This window comes from Alosa alosa, chromosome 6 (genome assembly GCF_017589495.1).
Source record: "Alosa alosa isolate M-15738 ecotype Scorff River chromosome 6, AALO_Geno_1.1, whole genome shotgun sequence".
NCBI classification, from domain to species: Eukaryota; Metazoa; Chordata; class Actinopteri; order Clupeiformes; family Clupeidae; genus Alosa; species Alosa alosa.
Window position 1 is genome coordinate 185,633 of NC_063194.1, and position 16,296 is coordinate 201,928.

Sequence of the window (16,296 nt, forward strand, 5' to 3'; positions counted from 1 at the left end):
AAATCTCCTTTGGAAACCAATGGCTTACGCCTTACAGTATCAAGCGGACTTAAACTGCCATATCGTGGCGAAAAGTTAATAAAATTCACGCAGCTCCATGAGTCAAGGAAAGCGCGAATGAAGTAGCCACTTTACCTAGGTCCTTATTGATTATAAGATTAACGTACCTGCAGTAAAAACCAAGCATGTCCGATAAACATCCTCAGATTTATTTCGGCTTCAAGAAGAAATGGGAATTACATTTCATGTGAACATCGTCCTATCCTTATTAAACGTTCTCTGCGGTAAACTACAGTCCTTGTAGGAAGCGTCCATTGTTTTTCCAACCCACTTTTAACTTCCAACAAAATTACGTCTCACTGCAACGATGCGCCATCTAGTGGACAAACGACTACTTATCGCCAATACTGGAAATGCAGCCATGATGATGATGATGAATATTTATTTTTGCCTTTTTTTTAATCCTACTGAATTTGTAATTATGTATCGGCCATTCTAATACCGATAGTATGTGGGTGCCTGTGTGTGTGTGCATGTGTATATGTGTGCACCGCCATCTACAGGCCAATGAGTGTACAGTCACTAAATGTACACATAATCTAATTTTTTTTAGACCCCCCCATGGATGGAATTCTATGAAACTTGGCATACCCCCAGAGAATGCCAGGTCAATCATACACATAAAATGGTGCAGTTCTGAACATCTTAACTGAAGATAGGGGCAATTAAAGCAGAATAATATTGCATTTTCATTTTTTACCGGGGGGGTGCAAATCACAAATGAGTGATTATGGGCCAGGTTGATGTGGGCCCTTGAGACCAACATACCATAAAAGATTCTTCATCCTCAGTGCCACCGTTCAGGTAGTTATTTAGGAAAAACTGCTTTTTTTGCGGTTTGGGGGCCCAGCACGGGGGGGGAGTGGCCCCCGGGGGCGAAACAAAATTTTTCTGTAAAAGTCTAGTGGGGCTACATACCCACCAAATTTCATGTGCCCCGGTGGTTCGGTGTCCCGGGTATCGTTGACCAAAAATTCAGGAAGTAGATGACGGGAAAAAAATCCCTATATGACCGCTTCGCTAGCTTTGCTAGCGGCGGTCATAAATGAACATGCAAAATAAGAAAATAAACTTTGCGCCGGGTGGAAAACGAGTTTTACACCATGCGCCAGGGTGCAAGATAGGGCCCATCGTGAAAAACAAAATTAAAATAAGATAAAATGAAGAAACAAGATAAAAACAGTTATGGAAGCAGTGGAATGGGCAGAGGGGAAACCTATTCTGAACAGACGTGTTTTAAGCATGGTTTTGAAGGTGGAAAGTATTGTACAATTGCTCAGTGTTAGTGGCAGGGCATTCCAGAGATTAGGGCCACATTGAAGGCCCTGTCACCCATGGAGCTAAGAATGAGGGGACGGGGGCTGGATAGGAGATGGGCATCTGTAGAGCATAGAATGCGAGACGGTGTGTATGGGCTTAGGCGATTTGAAAGATTGGGAGGGGCCAGATTGTGGAGGGATTTGTGTTCCAGGAGAATGATTTTGTATTGGATGCGGTATTGAACTGGGAGCCAGTGTAATTGCTGGAGGATAGGGGTGATGTGATCCCATGGCCTCTCAGTGGCAGATGGGGTGAGAGAGGGACTTACTTTAGAAATGCTTTTCAAGTGGAAGAATGCGATGTTTCCAAAATAGAATATGCATAACCTACTTGTATACTGTCTGAATAAATCCCAAATAGTAGGAGAACAGTTGTAGAATAAGCAAGCGTATGGCTCAACCTCATTGCTGCATTTCACTGCCCAGGTTGCTGTGTCAAAATTGCACTTAATAACTGGGAGATTGGCTCCCATTCTAAAGTGGAAACTGGTTCCTTGGTAGCAAGCACATTACCATCAGTAAATGGATTTATTCAGACAGTACCGGTATATAAGTAGGTTATGCATATTCTATTTTGGTACTTACTACTAATTAGTATGTAGAGATCAAGGCTTACAAGGTCATTATTAAAATTATATCAATAATAAAGGCCTAATTCGTCATGAACAAGAAATTTGTGAATACACACCTAACAAATGGTTAATGTTGTCTAACACATGCCTTACAAGTCACTAATACAGGTATTAATTAGGTATGTATTGGTGGCTAACACGTGAACCTTAAAATAAAGTGTTACCGTGATTTGCACCCCCCCGGTAAAAAATGAAAATGCAATATCATTCTGCTTTAATCGCCCCTCTCTTCAGTTAAGATGTTCAGAACTGCACCAAATGTTATGTGTATGATTAACCTGACATTCTCTGGGGGTATGCCAAGTTTCGTAGAATTTCATCCATGGGGGGGTCTAAAAAATTAAGTTATGTGTACATTTAGTGACTGTACACTCATTGGCCTGTAGATGGTGGTGCACACATATACACACGCACCCACAGGCACGCACATACCATCAGTATCGGCAATTACAACGGCCGATACATAATTACAAATTCAGTAGGATTAAAGGAAAACCAAATATTCATCATAATAATTTGGCTGCATTTCCAGTATTGGCGTCACGTAGTCGTTTGTCCACCAGATGGCGCATCGTTGCAGTGAGACGTAATTTTGTTGGAAGTTAATCTAAAGTGGGTTGGAAAGACTACGCTTCCTACAAGTTCAAGACTGTAGTTTACCGCAGAGAACGTCTAATAAGGGTAGGGTGATTTCTGCATGACATGTAATTCCCATTTCTTCTTGAAGCCTAAATAAATCTGAGAATGTTTATCGGACATGCTTGGTTTTTACTGCAGGTATATCAATAGCCTAGAGTAGGTAAAATAATGTTACCGTTAGCATTGGTTGAGTGATGGAGGCCAATTTGATTATTGATGTATTTGTAGAAAACCATAAATGCGGTTATAGGCTACCAAGAAAATTGATAACAGCACTAATTGCATCTTTCGACTGTCATCTCATTTGCTTATGACTAGAAAACCATCACGTAGGGAACGTGTTGTGGCTAACTCACTTAGCTCCTGTAACAGGAGCTAAGTGAGTTAGCCACAACACGTTCGCTACGTGACGGTTTTCTAATGGAAGATATATAGGCTACCTGAAAGATTAACTGTCTATGATGCATCCTAAACACCGGGCTGGGACATTTCTGCTCAAAGTCTCTGACATTTCTGCTCAAAGTCAACGCATTTCATGAAGGCCCTTTTGGACATGTCAGTTATTTGCACCACTGGGTAAAACGGCATTTTGTTTTAGACTACTGGTATTTAATTTGTGCATTGACAATAAAGCTGAATATCATATGAACTAGATGACTAAACTTATGCATATGTAGAAGAAGAAACATTCACAAAAATCCATGACATGACCTCGACCTTGATAGCTGTTGAAAACTGCATGGAACTGACAGGGATTGTTTTGTTTAATAATAATAATAAATAAATAAATACATTATGCTGCTACCTTCTGCTTTTCCCAAATATAATGTAGCCTACAGGTGTACCTTTCATCAGTCCAGTTGCAATGGATGGACTGTGATGAACTGCCCTACTTGTGATTGTTTAGATATTTTAAAGGTTTTATAACAATGCTACAAATTTTTTGGCAAGTGCTACAAATCTATTCACCTTTGCAGCGCCAGTAAGCTACTTTGTGTGCGGCCCGCTTACACCATCGTATTCGAACAGTTTGGATCCACTGGCAACCCCAAACTCGTAATTACGAGAATTAACCGAATTATGAGTTTTAATGCAGGTTTTTATCTCTGCATGGCCATTGTTTATCTGACATGGCAACAATAACATAGGGATGCAGGACTTGACAAAGGGTGAATGGTGGTGAGATTTGCATATCAATGGTAATGTGGACGCACAACGTATCTACTTCGAAACTGATACGGTGTTTGTGGATGCGGAATGGATTTGTTCCTGAAATCCGTAATACAACTTGTCCGGCCTAGTGTGGTCTTAGCCTAAGAAGCAGGAAACTCGGAATCTCAAAAGGTGTCAATCTTTATCCCAACCATAGATCTCAACCCAACAAAGACTTCCCAGCTGGCCTGTATGTCACTGGTCAGCTGGTGTGAAAATAATAGGTGTGAGATTCACATACAGACTACAGTGTAGTTCTTAGTCTACAACTATGTACAGATTCACAGATGTTAATTTGTTAAGCCTTGGTCAGACCACTTGTGTGGAGGTCTTTTGTTTCGATCAAGATAGCCCATTTGGCTAGACCATCCGTCATACTGTTTCATCTCATACGCCACCATCAGAGTGCATGCAACTTCAAGAACGGCGGCCCGACGATCTTGTGAGAATCGTGAAACATTGCCTTGTCAGTAGATATAGCTCTTTGGAGATGTTAATCCTTCACCTCCACAACAAAACATTAATTGTGTTTCAATTCATTTTAAATGTATTAAATCTTTCTTTATCTTTCTAAGTAGTTGGTAATCCCTCAGGACAACACTGCACAGGTGTTGAGCAACTAATGCCATTTCACTGCATGTTTTACAATTGTATATGTATGTGACAAATAAGAATCCTTGAATCAAATCTTATTTACTTTTTTGAGACTATAAAGTTAAGAAGACAGCAGCACTTATGAAGTATTTGTTTTTCTCAATACGGGTTTGTAAAACTATGCCTACTATGTGTATTTAAACATCTAAACTATGTGTATTTAATTGTCCTATAAAATAGTCAAATTGTTAACAGTTAATGAGCTGCTGATTATTTTAATATTTCTGTTTTGAATTGTGCTTCAACTATCAGTACAAATTAAATTGGTTTCTGACAAACAACTGACTAACTAATCGAATGACCTTTAACTGTGTGTAAATTAACCTAAGACATTTTGTTTGAATAACAGGTGCAACTTTCGATATGCCTTCAAGGGTTGTCAGGGAAAAGACACACAGCGAGAAACCACATCCTGTGTGTCAACGCTGCTGTAATTTCCACCATCATATTCTTCATCACCATCATACCCCTGTATGAAAGCGTCTGCCATTACAGGAACAGGAAATGCATATATTCAGTCTTGTAAAACATAAAGATACTTGTTGCCTGATCTGTAAAGAATTTAGGATATATCGCAGCTTTAATTAACTAATGAGATAAACATCCTGCACTCACTAAAGGATTGTAATACAAATATTTTGACAGAAAACAATCAGGTATGTTTAAAGTCTTATATAAATAATATAATTGTGAAATGTACATTTAAGTTTTAAAAATCATTATCTTTTTCGACTTGTATGAAATTGGTATTTATATGCTGGTGTTGTGACAGCTAAGTATGCCATAGAACAATTGTGTATGGTTGTGTACAATACATATTGTGTGTGGTTATTACAAAATATAAGAATCATATTTTATTAAATGTAACAATATGGTGCATTATGTAGTGACCAACCAAAATGGATGCCTTCATTTATCTTCATTTTATGCATTTTAATAGGAATCGTAGGCAACCAACACAAAATTAATTTAGTTAGTTCAGTGGCTTTGTTGTATTTTCCATTGGACGAAACTACATCAAGTTTCACAGTATTTCATAGCTTAATAGAAACTATTAAACTGTGTGTTCTGAGTGAAATATTGAGTGTTATACTGACACAACCCTTCAAATACTACATACAAATGTCAGGAGACACACACACATGTGCATACATATGTGTTTGACGTGACATTAACTTTTGTAAGATGTGACATAACAAAAGATGGGGATTAAAAAGCATGATAATTGCACATTTGCCTTGGACTGATCACAATAAAATGCCACTTTAAATGTGCAGTTTTATCACACAAAGTTAATCATGTCAGAAGTTTCGGGGACTGTAGTAATGTTCACCAGAGCTGTTGCCTGTAAACTGAATGTAAAGTTATGAACAATAAAATTATACTATGAAATTATAATATTTTGAAATTGAACTAATTTACCCTGATAAGTAAACCCAGATAGCAAGCAATGTTGCCATTGGTTGGTAGTGTCGGAGGTGGAATTTCGGAGGTGGAAAACGTTGAAACAATGTCACAACAATGGCAGCCCCTCAAGCAATTGTAAATCGAATGTTGATTAGGCCAGTCATGTTCGGCACCAAAGCCAACCTGTCACATCAACAAAAATACAATTATTGCACAAGGTATATGCAACAGCGTTTCAAAAAACATTAACAGCTAAATAGTTTTTCGAAGTGGGTTAATTTGTATTGCCTTTTATAATAAGAGGATTTACAACGTTAAAACACTGTCACACTCACACCCACGTCAGTCCACTGACTAGCTGTTTGCAACTCCAGCAATTGTCAATAACGCAACAATTTGGCTTTTATTAAGTGATAGGGCTACCTTACACCTGTTTGTGAGACTAGGATATTTTTTATTTGTACTGTTTCCCCTCATAATTGTATTCTTAGAGAATTTAAAACATTGAAACACTGTCACACCAAAGTCAGTCCACCAACTGGCTGCAAGCATGATCATTGCCTACACTACGATATGCATACAATCGTGACAGGCCTAGCTATAATCATTTATCAGCATGGCACAGCGGCCAGAATGTAGCCTATCCACAAACAGGGCAGACCATTCCAACAGCTTACAGGTAGGTTAATGCTATTCCTGCACCATAAGAAAAAAAAAACCTGTAACTAACCCATAAGAAATTCACTCTGAGTATTCTGTTCAGCGAAGATATTCACGATAGAACTGAAATCCAACTTCCTAGCAAAAGGTTAGATGAACACCCAAGCACTAGCCGAAGCATACATTTTCAATGAGCCTAATCACGAATGACAGGATGTAAGATTTCATTTAAGACATTTCCCAACTCCCAGCAGGCCTTGTCCCTTCAAATTTTGAAAATACAAATAAACAAACCCACATTAGCTATAGCCATAGATCAAGGACACTTTGACTGGTTGCCTAAAGACTCTTCTACCCATGGGCGTCGGAGGTATTTTGAAAGTGGGTGGGACATTTCAGCGGGGCGTCTGGTGGTCCTCTGTTTTTTTTGGACTAGACGTAATCTAGTCCAAAAATTCTGTTACATTTTAACAGGTTATTTAGATACTTCTATATAACAAAATAAAGCTATTAATTCAATGACTAATTCGGAACCAGCTTTAATAACCTCATGGTATAGTTAACCATGCAGTTGCTATATCTGTTAAATTAATTTATTTAATGCTTTGAATGCAGCCCCGGAGTGGCTATCAGGAGGATTCCCGGTGGGCCGTTAGCTTTTTGTGCCAGTCTGAATGTCATGATATTGCTTATATTATATTGCGTATATTGTTTCTGAAGTTCATTTGCTGCGCCCTCGTGGCACTTCAGCAGTCTACATGTAGAACGGTCGCAGCCCCATACTCGCAGTTTCCCAAATATTAACAAAGTAGCACTCACAAAAACTGTTCAGAGGTCGCAACTATACTTAGTCTATATTTGCAACAATTAAGGGGAGTTTATGAGCAGCCCCTCCTTCAGTGGTAGGCATACGGCCCTAACGAAAACCAGGGTGACACACAGCTGCAGTTAATTGAGAGTTAAAAAAATCGTTATTCTTCCACCGTCCCGTCCAGTAGCTGTCAACATACAACGGAAAACAGGCGATTTTGGAAGGTATGTATCTGCTTTAACTTTTGGTTACACTTTACTTGACAGTGTCAACATAAGAGTGACATGACACTGTCATGAACGTGTCATAAACAAGTCATAAACGTTTATGACATAACGCTTCTGTTATGAAGTGACATTCGGTTTTTGTCATAACAAGTTAAAAGTGCCCGTAAAAGTCCTGACAGGAAGCGATTACATCAACGTTTTTTGGTATATCCAGTTTTTAATATTTTTTCCGAAGTGTTTACAACTTAGTCTCAACTAATAATTGTTCCAAACTGGACTATGAACAAAATATTAGTGCATTCCTGGATCTACATCCTTATGCATGCATGCCAGGACTTTTACGGGCTTTTCCCAAATCACGGAAGAAATAACCCCCTTGTACCCCAAATATGGCCATTGTAGGGCTGGGCTTAACCTTACTATAGTGCATATGATTTAGAACTTTAAACTGAAACTTGCACAGGAAGAGGTCCCATTCACCCAGCTTAGAGCCCTGTCCCATGCAACATCTGATATACAGTATTTGTCCCTAACGTTTTTCCCCATTTTGCATTGATAGGATCCATAGAAATACTGTTGAGTGACATAATTACATTGAATATGTTAGAGATTTGGCCTTTTAGGGTTAGAGGGGGCTATAGTATATCCTCCAGGTCAGAATGCTCAGGTAATTGAGAAAATTATGAGGCATTTGTTTGAATAAAATGATGAACCTGAAGATATCTGAAAAAACTGGACTTAGTGATGTTGTGCTTAGTGCTGTTTACTGACCAAGTCAGTGAAACAGGGAGAGACGTTATTTATGAAAAAATATTTACATGTCGTAAGGCCCATACTGTCACACTGTTTGAACGTGTCGTCCATTTTAGAAGCCAGAAAAGGATGACTATTACAGACAGGATTGAGTATGGAAAGATCAGAGAAATGGAACATTTGCCTAAATTGTATCCAAATCCTAAGTGTTGAACCGGGCTGGAGGAGAAAAGTTACCCTACTCTTGTGAATGCTTGTATTTGTGTGCCTGTGTGTGTGTGTGTGTGTGTGTGTGTGTGTGCCTGTGTGTATGTGTGTGCAGTTGAGAATTGGTGTAGTGTTAAGCAGTCTTAATGAGTGGGGATGCATACACAATAGAGGAACTGTCTTCTCTTTCCCAGATGGTGTGATGGATTATGTCAAATGAGCCTTTTTGCTATTGCTGTTACTGTGAATAAGCATTTGTTATGATATCATGTTTATTTTCCCCAGAGCTGCCCATATCACTCTATGAACCATTTCATTCAGATCCCCTTCAGTCTGTTGTTATGGCTACAATAAAGGAGGCCTTTACCTTGGTTTCCTTTTTCAGTCTGATTCATTGCAGTAAGTGTTGAATATCATTTATGCTAAAGATATGAAAAATGGTCAGATAATGATAACACACTGATAACACCTACTAAATAAAACTATTAATGAGGAAAACATATGTGTTAATCCTTAAGTAATGTTGAAAACATACTTAATAATAAGTGTTTGTTAATGCTTAACTAATACTTAACTAATACTGTGTACCCATATTGTAAAGTGTTACCTATATTTTAGATGCGTATAGTTTACTTTTTAATAAGTGTTCTCATTATTCTGTCCTTGCAGCAGCAGGAAATGACTGTGAGGTGTCCTGCACCACAGATTACATCTCTCATTTTAACTGTTCTAAAACAGGATTGGCAACAGCAGCTTCCTGCCTTGTTGAGGTTAAATGCAGGTACAATCTATTCTTTGTTCATGTTTCTAAAACAATATTTTTGTTTCGGTAAGCTACTGTATCATCTGACTACTAATGCATATTCTGATTGTGATGATTCCCAACAGTTTCAAACATCTATTTTGAACATGTATTTCATGTCATAAAATTAGATTAAATTGATTTGATAACCTGACATTAGTTTGCAATGTTTTCTTCTTTGTTCATCTTTTTTACAGGAATGGGGAGGATCATAGCAATGGTAGTTGTGAAATCAGAAACCCAAAGCACTGGTGCACTATGAAACTGCATGACTTGCATGATATAATACCCATTGATACAAACTGCAGCACCAGAGTGAACCAAATGCATCAAAAAGAAATAAAAGAAAGCCATTGGCCCTTGATGAGCATCAGTACGTGTTGATGAACATTTATGTTATTGTCTATTTCAGTTATAGCGTGGCAGATAATAGAAAAATAATGCAAATAGTGATACAAGTACCAAATTGGCACAGTTGTTCTCTAGGGCATACTTAAAAATTGCTCAATTGGCCACTCAAAAATGCCAAGATGGCAGCCAAAAATGTACCTGACTAAATGGTTTGTTGACCTGATAGGCATGTTTGCTGAATGTAGATCCCCCTAAAGGTCAAAGGACACCAAATCGTATGTGGGTCCTTGCAATAAATTCACCAGTCCACATACCAAGTTTGGCTTTGATACTCAGTGGTGCTGAGATATCACCTCACTTCCTGTTTGGTGGCATTGCAGCCACCTTCTGACTCCAGTTTTGTTTTCTTTCACTCACACATACATTTGTGTGGAATCACACACGTATACCCCCCATACACACACACCAACACACACATATTATTCACACACCTTCACACAGACAAACACACACACGTACATACCCATACACAAAGGCGCACATATACATACACACAGACACACTCACAAACACACCGCACTTGCACAAATGTACATGTACAAACACACACACACACATATACACACACAGAGAGACAATAACCTTCACATACATACACACACACACACACACACACACACAAACACACACACACACACTCTCCCATAAACACACACACACATCACAAATGTGTTTGTCCTTGTAAAATCTCTATTTTAGTGCGCTTTCACATCTGGGTCTTTGAATCGGAACGTGGAGCGTTTCCCCCAGGTTGGAGGATGTGGTCTCGTTTCATTTCCATTCAAACTCTAGAGTGGTTTGTTTGCAGTGAGAAAGCAATTGACCCAGTGTGGCGGAACAACTCACTCGTACTTACATTTTTGTAGGCCAACACATTAGGCTACAAATGTATTTAACTCTTATCAGAGTAAAGATCTAACTTTCAACCAAATGTCTTTTAGGCTAACTTTACCAATGTTACGCACGAGAACAGGAGAGAGTGGGAGTAGCCTATGGCTCTTTTCTATTACGGACCGGGGCTGGCCCAAGGCTTTTCTCCGGTCTTAAACACCGTGCGTGGCCTAAGTGTTGTGTTTCCATAAGGAGATGTAACATTGGGGACATTAGCTAACAATGCTAGAAACTTCTAAACAGTGCTTAGCAATGACACCCTGCACATACATCAAATTAATTACAAGGACATTTAAACAAGTCAAGTCAACATTGTAAGAACCTGTATCCTTAATTATTTTGCAAAGTTTTTATATGTAGATCGTTTTTCTTCACAAAAATAAGCAAAGTCACTTATGTTGCTGGGCAACCCTAAACAAATGCTACCAGTCTATTTTTAAATTTCTCCGGTTTTTTTTGTTGCATCGTATTCCACTACAAAAGTCCTCGGTTCAGCCCCGATTTGGCCCTGCCCTACTTCAAGGCCAACCTGAGGCCGTCAGGGCCTCAGCCCCGGTCCGGCCTCAATCATGGAAATATAAAAAGTCAGAGGCTTTACCCCAGACACTGGGGTTTTACCCCATAGTGGAAAAGCACCAATAAAAAAAGCAGCAATGATCTTATCATTATTTTACCTTAATAATATTCACTGAAATTATCCAGGTAGCAAGTAAAGCATGTTATAGACATGAACTGAACAATACTAGCTGGCTAGTTAGAGATGATCCTGACTCATCAGTGCACCAAAACCAACTTTTTTTGTTAGCGTTTTCCTAGTGAGCTGAACCAAATCTCATGGCTAACAAGCCATCCACATGAATTCTGTTAACGTTATCCTACTACTAACATTATGTAAACCACACAATAACAATATGCCGTGTGTGTTTGTCTGTGTGAAGGTGTGTGCATATATGTGTGCAGACGTGTGTGTGTGTGTGTGTGTGGTGGTGGTGGTGGTGGGTGGGGGTATATGTCTGTGATTCCACATAAATGTACGTGAGTGAAAGAAAAATAACTGCAATGCCACCAAACAGGAATGAGAACATCTCAACAACACTTTCAGGTATCAAAACCAAACTTGGTATGTGGACTGGTTGGAAATGGAAATGTTTCCTAATTGTGAGTCACCACACTATTTTCGTGAAGTGAGTCTGGTTTAGAAGGATAATATCGGTATTTAGCACTTTAAGTCCCTTTTCTGGTTTGTTTTGGATGAACTAGAGTGGTGGACACCGACATTTTGACACTCGACTCAGTGAGTTGCACAGTTTTGAAAACAAACATTAAGGGTTGTTTTAAGGACATGTTTGTGCATGCCTGTAGGCAGCCACTCTGAAGTAGTCAAAGGCGATTCAAAACGAGTCAGAAAAGTCGAGACAGGACCCATCGTCAAAATTTCGGTAGATGTACGGGAGATGTATCCACCAGCTGCCTGCCTGCAGCCTACTTCCAAAACTCCAAAGCTGCATGCTGTCAGATTTGGTTCCGAGGGCACAAGTTCAGTGTATCAACAACACTCAATAACAGTTTATGTGATGTGTTAATCAATTAACTCAGTTAATCAGTTAAACAATTTCACAACAGCTAGTTCTGGAGTAGGCCATTCAACTAGCCCGCTTGCTTATGACGAGACTCAGGCTGCGCAGTCGGCACCCGCTTCCTTATTTGGGTTTTGGGTTGCCAGGTTTTAGCCTATGACAAAACAGTTGAAATTGAAACTAAGTGATCGTGTATGTGTAGGGTGTATTTCATGCACAATCTGGCAACCTGAATGGATCAATGATTTTAAAATGAAGTTTGATGGCCATGCAAATTATGGGAGTTTTCCGGGAGAAATAACAAAACGGGAGGGTGCTGGGAGATGACCTTGAAATACGGGAGAAACCCGGGAAAAACGGGAGTGTTGACAGGTATGCTTGAGGAGGGGCCACTCATTTACTCCCTGAATACTGAATTACTATAGATATATGCATGCTTGGTACCGCCCCTCGAGTTGGGCCAATTTCCTTTCTCGTATCCAGACCCTAAACTTTTTGGATTTGGGTCTGGATTTTCCAGGCTAGCACTCAATAGTCACATCATCCAAAATCCATCCCTCGACAGAGCTTTTAATTAATCCCCAGAGACTGACATAACCCATCAGGTGCCGGGGCTGTTTGACTGAGTTTCTGCCAAGAAATTAGAGTCCCAAAGTATTTAATAGAATTTAAATTGGTTAGCATATCTCCAAAAGTCAAGTAATTGGTATTCAATTAATTAAATAATATTATTCAGCTTTACACGTTGTTGCTTTACTGTAACTACATTGTTTTTGCTTTCCACAGTCAAACCTGAACCTCCCTTTAATATAAGTCTGGAAGAAAGTAACTTTGATTTCAATCTGACATGGGAAATGGCTTACACAGACGAAAACAATTTGCTGTGCAATTTATTAATTTATCGGGTGAGGCTACGACCACTTAGTAGGAAGGTAATTACTTGCAATATTAAACTATGAATCAAATAAATTGTGTATTATAAATATAATGATGTGAGTACAATTTCACACTATGCACGACTATTACAGTTCAGGTAACTAATGTCAATGTGTTTTTTATAGGAACCCACATTTTATGAGGTGACAGAGGACCGTAGATCCCAAATTATCAAAAAGGAAAATTTGGTGAATGGTGAAACATATGTAATAGATGTCCAAGCCACAGTGAATCCTGTTGCATTTCAGGCTATATGGAGTGAGTGGAGTCACACCACTGAACTGGTGACAGAGGGATGTGTTTTGGGTAAGCATAAAAATTTATATTAGATGTGTAACTTGTGTTGTGTTGGACCACGCAGCTCACTCACCCGCGCTCGCCTGGACTCGAACCGGCAAACAGATGCACCTTGGATTGGAAGTCAAGTGGGCTAGCAATCGAGTTAAAAGCAAAGGTTGCTAGCTCTCTCACTAGCATGGCTCTTAAGGCGTCAGGAGGGCAGTTTACCAACGTATATACAACGACTGTTTCCCAAATATGCCCATAGTGTGAATGTGCGTGCACTGCTCTTAAGATGCTCTTAAGGGGAGCTGTCCACGTTAAAAGTTCTGAAATATCCTCTAATTTGGTGATGTCAGGTGACTGCATGTCACAGCTACCGTTTAAACTTCAGATCTAGGCCTACACATTCAATACGAAAATAGAAAAACTTTTACATCTGCATGTAAGCATCCCCAGTAGGCTACTACTACCACATACAGACAAAAATTGTAGTAATTATTAGATTGTTGCACCGTTTTTTATGTTTGTTGCAAGATGTAGCCTATGAACATATTAGGCTTAGGTTATACTCCCACAGTGTGTGCTGTCTGCGCAATAGTGTTTTGGGGTGTCACTGATGAATCAGTTTAAAGATGAGGAAGAGGTTGAGTAAGAAAGTGAGGAAATGTGTAGGCTTAAATAAATAACATAGACTTAGATTTTGATGCAGCACAGGCTAAACCACATGTTCCTGAAGGGCGGATCACATTGCACACAGGATCCACTATGAAACATTACTTTCAATGGCTTGCGCGTGCAAGAACTGATCTGCCGCTGCACTGAGCAAAGAGCAGCACCGCTTTGCAGCTCTTGTACATGCCGCGGTCAAAATTCAATCATGTTGAACTTTGACCGCGGCACGCTGTAAATCATAGGTATTTTGCGCTCAGCCCGGCGGCAAGCACAACAAAAATCTTTGGGACATTACCTCAACCAAGAGCAACCTAGGGGCGAGCGAAGCGCATACCGTGTGCTGATGTCCCCTTTACTCTGCTCTTACCTTATAGGCCTCATAAAATATAGCCTACAGTTAGACAAAGAGAATCAGAAACTATTTTGCCAATGTCTCGTTTCATAACTTAAAGGAATGTTACGGAGCAAAAATAACCTAGGGTCTATTTCCAGAAGCTAATAGGTTCAAACAGTTGTTTTATTTATTTGTATTTTTTTGGGCTTTATGCCTTTTAATGATAGGACAGTGGAGAGTGACAGGAAGCGATTGGGAGAGAGAGCAGGGGTGGGATCCGGAAAGGACCACGGGGTGGGAATCGAGCCCGGGTCGCCGGCATACAGTGCAGGTGCCCCAGCCAGTTGCGCCACAGCTGGGGCCTAAACAAACAGTTGTTTTAGAGCATAATTATGTTAATTGATGCAGTTTTGAGCAAGACAGTCTTTTGCACACCAAATTGTCTTACAATGGAAGTGCCCAGGGCAAAGACACATGTCAAAAACAAACTATTTATCACCACTGACAATGTTCAAAATGGAAGGACATTTCTGTGGTAGTCTGGTGAGGTTCTCTACAGACAAATCAAGGTAATGTAAACGTGGTAAAGTAAAGGTAAAGTGTTTCAAAAGGTTATAAAAAAAATATTTTCCGAACTGTGTGTTTTTTAGCCTACCTTAGCTGCCTTTCTGTTGCTGCCATCTTGAAGGAAAGGCCTAACAAGTCTATTTACGAATGCAGTGCAAGCCACAGTCAATGAACGCTAGCCGTCTGCGTTCAATTAATGCATGAATACTTAGCTTGTTTGTGACAATATAGGCTAGTATCGATATTAACATTGAAAAGGAGACCCAAACAACAACACATGGTCTAATTGTAATGATGAGGGAGAGCAAGCGGCAACAATTTTCAATCACAGGTAGCTCTATGGTCCAGTGCTTGTAATAAAACTAAAATCAAACGCAATTGCACTCATATAACGGTAGGTTTCCACACAGTGAAACACCTCGCGAATTTCGGCCAGCGAAATTTTGCCTCGGGGGCGTGGACGGCCAAACCGCTAACCGTTTGACTGCAGTGTCTAGCCAGTGGTGGCAAGCGAGCTAATTGGGCTATCAGTTAGTTCAAAAGTACTTAATACCCGGGTCTTTATGCATGACTTAGTTGTTGAACACATACTAAGGCTAACCGCTTAGAGTCTGCATTAGCAAAGCATATATATATATATATATATACACAGCGGGGAAAATAAGTATTGAACACGTCAACATTTTTTTCAGTAAGTATACTTCCAGTGAGGCTATTCACATGAAATTTTCACCAGACATTAGTATTAAATTAGGTAATCCACACATATTAAAAAATTCAAACATTAATATCCATAAGTAGAGTTAGCTTAGTTAGTTAAAGCTGGCTTAGTACATACTGATGGGCTATAAAAAGGTTTTTCGTTACCAAGGTGTCATACAAGAAACATTTCATGATGGGTTAAAGCAAAGAGCTCTCGCAAGACCTTTGCAACCTTATTGTTGCAAAACATATCAATGGAACTAGTTACAGATGCATTTCAAAACTTTAGAATCATTCAATAAGCAGTATTGGAGCCATTATCTGCAAGTGGAAGGAACATCACTGCATCTATAACCGGCCATGCACAGGATCTCCTGTGCAAGATTTCGAACCAGGAAGTCAGAAGGATTGTCAGAAGAGTAAGCCAAGAGCTAAGGACCACTTGGAGAAAGCTCCAGAAAGACTTGGATGCAGCAGGTACAAGGCCTCTATGCACGCTCACCCCGCATGACTATTACTGAAGAAAAACATGTCGAAGCTC

General features: G+C 39.6%; 1 protein-coding gene across 1 annotated transcript in view; it reads left to right on the top strand.

Moving 5' to 3' along the window:
• Positions 1–4,939: 4,939 nt before the first annotated feature.
• il21r.1 (interleukin 21 receptor, tandem duplicate 1) overlaps positions 4,940–16,296 on the top strand; it is a 51,310-nt gene continuing 39,953 nt past the window's right edge. Inside the window, exons 1-6 of the mRNA XM_048246325.1 lie at positions 4,940–5,172; positions 8,867–8,980; positions 9,251–9,362; positions 9,581–9,756; positions 13,049–13,194; positions 13,324–13,504. Of these exons, the coding sequence (XP_048102282.1) occupies positions 8,923–8,980; positions 9,251–9,362; positions 9,581–9,756; positions 13,049–13,194; positions 13,324–13,504 (673 nt within the window). The 5' untranslated portion in view covers positions 4,940–5,172; positions 8,867–8,922. The remainder of the gene's footprint in view (positions 5,173–8,866; positions 8,981–9,250; positions 9,363–9,580; positions 9,757–13,048; positions 13,195–13,323; positions 13,505–16,296) is intronic.